The 8,158-nt window shown below is 35.1% G+C and overlaps 1 protein-coding gene across 3 annotated transcripts; it reads right to left on the bottom strand.

Annotated features, from left to right (window-relative positions):
- Positions 1-1,259: 1,259 nt before the first annotated feature.
- On the bottom strand, positions 1,260-7,127 carry LOC111906991 (uncharacterized). Of its 3 annotated transcripts, none has more exons than XM_023902772.3 (2): positions 6,306-7,127; positions 1,260-2,491 (listed from the first exon to the last, which is right to left on the bottom strand). In XM_023902772.3, the coding sequence occupies exon 2, from the start codon at positions 2,468-2,470 to the stop codon at positions 1,409-1,411; it is 1,062 nt and encodes a 353-aa protein (XP_023758540.1). In that variant the 5' UTR covers positions 2,471-2,491; positions 6,306-7,127; the 3' UTR covers positions 1,260-1,408. The 3 variants fall into 3 exon arrangements, 1 of the variants encoding a protein (XP_023758540.1); XR_006190407.2 differs by lacking the exon at positions 1,260-2,491 and adding an exon at positions 5,626-6,099; XR_006190406.2 differs by lacking the exon at positions 1,260-2,491 and adding an exon at positions 5,626-6,095.
- Positions 7,128-8,158: the final 1,031 nt, after the last annotated feature.

Genomic DNA, 8,158 nt, shown 5'->3' with positions numbered 1-8,158 from the left:
CATTGACTTTTATCTGGAGGCCGCTCGCCCTCAATTCCTTACATGGAGCGCCCAGAAGATTGTCAATGTTCGGGTGATGAAGCCATTTGCTGTGGGGAGATTCACAAACGTCAAGTTCAAGCTTATCCGAGGATCTGCAAGAACTGCTCACATGATCTCTCTGGCGGATCTGCCCAATCTGAACCCTCATGATTGGATAGTCTTGTACAACATCTTGCTGACAAACGAAGCCGAATATGGTCCCATCTTAGACCATGTCAAAAGGATGCTGGCATGCTATATCATGGAGGTGGCCCTAATGGATCAGGAGGTTGCCACAGTGTTTAAGAAGAAACCGAAAGTCAAGCCTGTGGGATCGGCCAGTGATCTAAACACGATGAAAATGGGCAAGATAGATTCGAGGCGAAACTCTGTGATGTTCACCAGAGCCGAAGGACAGAAATGTCTGTTCGCGTTAGCTGACAAGCACCTCTACACCACTACCTGCTTGGAACACGTCCTATCTATCGTCAAGCGGTGTAAGGACAATTCGGCTGATGACATCAAATATTTTGAAGATATGATCAATTGGTACATCCGGTTTAGACAGACCATCCTTTCCATAACCAAGTGTCTGTTTAGTACCGTGAAGAAGAAGGTACCAGCTTCAGCCGCCGGCCCAAGTAAGAAGTGATGGTCTCGCTCCAAATTGACGCAAAGGGGGAGATTGTTGGGCTGAAGTTCTGTTTTGTATTGCGTCTTTTGGGCTCGTAGATTAGCCTTGTATTCTCCGGTTTGGACCTGTCCTACCGAGAGCCTTTTATGTATTGTATATAAGTTATCGCTTGCATGCATATTAGGTTAAGATTCAAGATTTCTGTTTTAGCGTTCCAGAGTTTACGATATTGCTCTCTTGTAATCTTCCAATCCTTTACAGTTGATGTTCTTAATCGAGCTCTTCTAAGGATTTTATTTAATCATTCGACACGTTTGATTCAAGCTGTTTGTTCTTATTATTGCGTTCTGCCTTGTTATTTATATTGTGTTCTTGCAGTTTCATATTCATATACTTGTTCACGATCTAATCGATCTTTATAGATTAAAAGTTATTATTTTAATCTCATCAATACCAAAAGACCAACAAAAGGTCCTTCATCCACAAAACAATATGTCAATGTGTTACACATGATGCATTAGCTAGCTAGGCACATGAAAAGTACATCAAATAGAATAATCTAGAATTAGATATAACTGATTTCTACCAGCATGAAGCAAAAAAGTTGAGCAAGAACCAAACTGTTTAAAAAATAAACTGCAGGGTGCAAATCCATCAATGGTGGTTGCCAACGTTTTGAAATTGTTCTAATATATGACAATTTTGATCAACTACCATAGTCTACAAAAACAAGATAAGAGTGCTAAGAGGTCATCATTCATATATGTGATTAACAGTCAAACAATCATGGGGGAAGTACCATGTCGCTGCAATAAAGAACCTGGGTTTTTGACGTTTATCAGAAGTGTCAACGAAGTCGGCATGTCTTTTGTATTTTGACCATTGTGACCCAAGCTCTGGTTTAATAAGAGCACTATGTTTCAAGAAGCTAAGAAAGATCGCATAGTCTCCCATCGCCGCCTTTTCTTGTAACACCCATTTCATTTCGCCAAAATCTAGTTCCTGAAGCTTGTATAAACATTTTGACAAGCGATTCGTCACATAAAGGTTTTCACCTGATGTTAGAAATTCCAGATGCAAACCATATGTCTTCAAAATATCCTTGGTTTTGAGTAATGTCCATTTGGGCTCTGGAATGAGTCTCAATTGAAATGAACAACAATTGGTGTGTAAGGTGTATATCTTCCCCTTGAAAGCATGCAAATCAATGATGGGGATAGTGGAGGAGACATGATTCCATGCTCGTGTACCCACTACAGAAAACCATATTGTATCGGCAAATCTATGTGACACTACCAACACCCACCCAGATATTGTAGGTGAAAAGACGAGGATAGCCCTGATAACTGTTAGATCTCTAATACTTCCTAGAAAATGGACAGCAGGGAAGTAAAATTGATACCTTGTGATAGGATTCACAAGCCAGAAGTCGTGGGTTTCCTTCCCAAATAAGATCAGGTAACCACAGGTTAATCCAACACAGAATCTGCCAAAATAATGGGGAAGGATGGTTTTAAATTCCCTGAATTTAAAGTCCACTAGGCAGCAGTAATATTCTTCCCTGTTACCAGAGGGAGATATATGTAAAAACATGGGTGGTTTAGACGCCATAAATTTGTTTCTGTTGGTGCGTGCAAATGACCTCCATGTTTTGCAAACTCCACTAAATGCAAGAAAGTCGATAAGTCCCAGTTGCATCATTACTAAAAAAAGCACATCATCGTTAAGATTTGACCAACGTGCTTCACCACTGTTGTCAAAAGTCTTTAACTTCGTCCTGCTAGATTCACCACGATTCTTGTTTATAGTGATCATATTCCTTGTCTTGGCAAATTCCTACAGATTAATTAGAAAAACAAGTATTCAGGCACTTAATTGGTAAATTCAAATTCCTTAGAAGATACAAAGAGTTGTAAACAGGGAGTAAGCATGCACATAAATAGAAACTACAATTGGACTACAGTAATAAAGAACAATTCCGGGTGATGAGCCATGGAAGAATTCACCACGGTATATAGATAATCTGAGGGATCTTAGGCTAAAAGTGAAAAGGAAATTAGTGGATACCAAAAGGAATGAATGACTATAATACCACATAAAATGATTACTTGATATCACTTATACTAGATCCTGTTTCAAATAGATGGATGATAGAATATGTGAGCCTCAATCAGATTATGAAAAAACAAGAGGCATGCATAGATATGATATTTTGTTGTATATCTAAACAAGAAGCAAACCAAGAGAAAATAAACCTGTTTTTTGTTGAGAATATAATATATGGGTGTAATTGGAAAATGATTGCTAGTTGATTCAGAAAATGGTCTAAATCACCCCATATGAATGGATTAAAATTAGAAGTTCTAGAAGAGATGCATTCTCTCAACAATAATAGTACTTTGAAACTGTAGATCAGGCTCATGGCAATATGTTGTTGTAAATGGGTATTTACAAATTTTAAGTGCAATGATGATGGTAGCACTGGGAGATATAATGCAACACTTGTAGCACTTGATTGATATAAATATACGGGGATTGATTAGTTTGAGACATTTTCCCTGGTGGAAAAAGTAAATCTGCATTCAAATCTTGCCATCTATAGCTGTGAACTTTGATAGGAGATTACATAGTTACATTCATGAAGTGTTTTTGTAAATGGAAAGTTGGAGACAGAGGTCTATGAATCTACCACTTGCTTTTGAAGAGAAACCCCTAGACCAATGTTTGAGTGTTTTTGGAAAACAAACCAGGCCATATTTTACAAACATTTCCCTAACCAAAGAAATCCATTTTAATTGTTTATGTGCACGAAATGATTTGAGCATGTTTATGAGAAATCAGAGATCAATTTAATTTCTTAAAATGTACACTTGCCAAGGTCTTAGAAATATGCTATTGGAAGAATTGAACATCTCAATCTCTTGGTGAATGACATTGTATTGTGACAAAAAGGCAGTAATTTCAATAAGCATGTTTAAGCAAGATTGAAATGAAATGGAGATACAAGTTATACATCCCTGATCATTATCAATACACACACTAAATGATAACCAAAGAATCCCTTTGATAAATTGATTGACAAGCAGGCAGTTGAAGTTATCTACAAACCCACACATAGAAGGTCAAACCCAACTGAATGGGAACAAAAATATCAACAAAAGATTTTAGATCCATGCATCCTTTTTAGCTAAAAAAAAAGATGTAAATTGTAATATTCGGGGACATGATATATAGAATTTTTAATCCATTTAGTTATCAAAAAACAAGCAATAAGTAACAAGAACCATGAGTACTAACTTTTAACCACCCCTAAAAGGTAAGAACGTAAATTAAAAGCCCTTTTCAATGGTTGTTAGCAGCACTTAATTACCCTACACGAAAACTCAATTTTTTATGTGAAAATCCAAGTATTAAAAGCTTCAACTCATCATATAGAGATCCAACAGCTTGTTTTGCAAACTGAATTGCAACTATATTAACTATAAAATGCTAATAGTGCTAATTATCCAAAGTAAACTAACTAGACATTGAATCACTGAAGGGAAAAAACACAAATGAGGTCATAACTGGTCAAAACAAAATCAAGACAAAATAAACAGGCGAGGGCAAAATGATCGGCTTTGTCGACTGAAATCCTAAATGAATTATATCAGATTTGTTAACAGTTAAATCAGATTTCATACCATAAACTTCAAATCAGATTAGGGAAAAATGTTTTATTGATGAGATCTAAGGAAGAGCTAATGAGTAGAGAGTAAAAAAATATGAAGATCGAACACAAAAAACAACTCGAGAGGAGGAAAATATACCTGTGTAATGGTAGATTCACGGCGTTGAAGGTAGAGTTTTAGGGGTTCGGTCAACACAATTGTCATGTGAGGAGGCAAAGCATATATATATTAGAGACGAGATGGGAACTGAAGGCCAACATTAGGGTTCGATCTGAAAGTGAAATTACAATAATACCCCTTAACAAAATATTGTGAATGCATCTGCTTTACATGTGATCATTTTTCCTCGCCACTGCCGTACGCATAAATTTATTGTCCGCATGTGTATAAGAAACTCCATTTGAATCAAACGGACATACATAAAATGTACTTACCATGTATCCTAATGTGAATATACACATAAAGAAAACAATGTGTCATATAAATAAGGTTCTCGATCCTGATTAAAACCGATGTGCATATAAGACCATATCAATTATATCAGACAACATGATTGCAACTGGAAAATCAGAAATGAGATACTTAGTCAACTACACATGATAACGCAACATACCAGGTACCTAATGCAATTCACTGCAGGAAACAAATAGACGAAAACATTAAAAGAAAAATATCCAAACACACACACACACACAAAATCATATAAAAGCCAGACAAATCAGAAATGGAAAACATAAAACAAATGAATTGTTTCATGGATTCTTATGGGGAAATAAGCTAAAATGGGCACCACAGATTACGAAATTATCGTAACTTGCAGAAATAGAAAGTACGACCAAATCACAATCTTTATAATACAGGTTCTTTCACAAGCAATAAATTTGAACAAATGTTTTGAGAGCAAATATTGTTTGCTTAGAAATTTTAAGCAATGACCATTAATATCTTCCTTTTCTATGACAATTGGCATAACTACAAATTATAATTGCATGTTGAATCTTTTAGCCGACTAAATCTAGGTTCCCAATCCATGTTTTATATATGGTACAGATGATATTAATAACCAATCACTTCAAAAGAGTATAGAAACAAATATGGAACAAAACATTCCAGAACTAAGGGTCAATGTAGGAGACGATATAGGGTGAATGACAAACATTAAATATTTTTTTACTGCTATTCCAACACACAAATCAAAATGAAACAGATTATTCCAAATTCTAAAGGTGTCAAAAGCAATCTCATCCAATGAAAACCCCACCCTTATGGTCTATTAAAGTTTCAAACAAGAGATCGCAATGGATAAAAAATTATAAATATAATTTAAACGAGGCATAAAACAGAACATACAGAAAAGGTAATCATGATCCAGGATGACAAAAATACAACCTCCACAATCATTATCAGGTTGACACTTCACACCACTATTCTCTCAATAACATTTTCAACTGACACTAAAAGAACAATAAAAGGACCTCCATCAGCAATACAACAACATGCCAATGTGCTACAGATAATGCATTAGCAGCATATATGAATGCAAAAGACACCAAATCACATAAAAGGGAGATAAATATTGATACTTGAGCCACCTTCAGCATCAGTAGAACTCATGGTTTACAGAGTGCGAGTGACATCCATTATTACTTGCAAACTCCATTGAATCCAAAAAAAAAAAATCATGGACATCATGGTTAAGATCTGACCAATCTATTCCGATGGTCCTGATTAGGTAGGATTTGCCTCAATGTTAGCTTCTCATCGATGTCCTGACTCCATTTCGAACCATAGAAACAGAAAATTTTCACAATTCAGGATAGATATTTATCCGTTTCATGGAACTATTAATCATCAAATCTCAAACATATGAACGAGTTGAAAATGAAATCAAATGCGAAAACTAGATGTGCTGAACTTGCAATTTTTCACAATTGAACAATACAGACACGAAAACCAGAAGACCAAAGAGTCAAGCGTACCTCCGTTTTCCTCAGGCGATATTGACATCGGAACGCCTAGGGCTTCTGGCAGCAGGAAGCGACGAAAGCAGTAACAGAAAACGTTCTGGATCACGTAGCCGGTTATTTACTCGACATACCTCCCAGAAGCCGTTCTTAGAGCGCCTCTAAAACAAGAATCCTTTTTCGAGGATGAAGGCGGCAGGAGGGGTTTTCATGGTGGTTGTGACTTGTGAGAGAAGAGCGGATTAATTTTTTAAAGAAAATCTCCACGTCAGCTTATTTTTCGGTTGACACTTGAGAGAATGTCCACATGTTGGTCCATGTCAAACTTCTTTTTGCGACCTAAGCAAACATGAGAATATCATTATAAAAAAAAATTAAAATGGCTTTTTTTTTGGTCCCTTTCTAACTTCCATTCCCTACAAGTTTTCAAACGATATTTTTTTGGTCCCTTTCTAATGCCGCCGGTAATTACAGAAAACAACCAAAAATTTTACAATCTAACAAGTAGCAAAACATGACAACAAGTGTAATATGCAAATAAAACTCATCTCTACATACCATCATCTTTATTTCCATCGTTTCATCGATTATTTTGGGATTGAAAAAACGAGTAAAGCTCATCCCTACATGTCGGGTCGTTGAGCATTGCACGAAGATTTTCCAACTGCATAATTAATAACAACATATATAAACTTATAAGTTAAATTATCAAACATAAACAAAAACTATCAAAGTATATTGTTATTTTTAAATTAAGACAAAAGGCCAAAGTACATTGTTATTTCTTGCACTTGGGACAAAAACCCAATTATCAAAGTTTTTAGCAAATAATCACCACAAACCAAAATTACCAAATTAACATGCATTTTATGATGCTAAAGTAGATTGCTATTTTTAAACTAAGACAAAAAAAAACCAAAGTATGTTGTTATTTTTTTCACTTGGGACAAAAACCTAATTACCAAAGTTTTTAACAAATAATCACCACAAAACAAAAATTATCAAATCAACATGCATTTTATGATGTCAAAGTAGACTGTTATTTTTAAACTAAGACAAAAGGCCAAAGTACATTGCTATTTCTTGCACTTTGGACAAAAACCCAATTATCAAACTTTTTAGCAAATAATCACCACAAACCAAAATTACCAAATCAACATGAATTTTATGATGTTAAAGTAGACTGCTATTTTTAAACTAAGACAAAAAAAAAAAAAAAAAAAAAAAAAAAACCAAAGTACGTTGTTATTTTTTGCACTTGGGACAAAAACCAAATTACCAAAGTTTTTAGCAAATAATCACCACAAAACCAAAATTACCAAATCAACATGCATTTTATGATGCCAAAGTAGACTGCTATTTTTAAACTAAGACAAAAACCTAAAGTACATTGCTATTTCTTGCACTTGGGGCAAAAACCCAATTATCAAACTTTTTAACAAATAATCACCACAAAACCAAAATTACGAAATCAACATGCATTTTATGATCCAAAAGTAGATTGCTATTTTTAAACTAAGACAAAAAAAAAACAAACTACATTGCTATTTCTTGCACTTGGGACAAAATCCTAATTACCAAAGCTTTTTGCAAATAATCACCACAAAAAATCAAAGTAGATTGTTTTACTTGTGATGGTTGTGATGGCTGTGGAATCGGCGGGAGACCAGAAGGTTTACGACCGATGCCTCTGATATGGCCACGTCGCTCTCCTGATACTTTCTTAAAAGCAGCTCTTTCTTGAGCGGGTGTTAACTCACTTTCACCTTGGGTTTGTTCTAAAAGCTCTTCGACTAACTGTTTTTGTAACTCCCAAAAGTGAGTAACAATTAAGTATAAATAAACATTTAATTATATGATAAAATTAT

The sequence above is a fragment of the Lactuca sativa genome, chromosome 4 (assembly GCF_002870075.4).
Source record: "Lactuca sativa cultivar Salinas chromosome 4, Lsat_Salinas_v11, whole genome shotgun sequence".
Taxonomy (NCBI): domain Eukaryota; kingdom Viridiplantae; phylum Streptophyta; class Magnoliopsida; order Asterales; family Asteraceae; genus Lactuca; species Lactuca sativa.
This window is presented reverse-complemented; position numbering and strand designations above follow the sequence as displayed.

What these genes read in the sequence shown, in the direction of transcription:
- LOC111906991 (XM_023902772.3), bottom strand. Translation starts at nt 2,470, where the DNA reads ATGATCACTATAAACAAGAATCGTGGTGAATCTAGCAGGACGAAGTTA.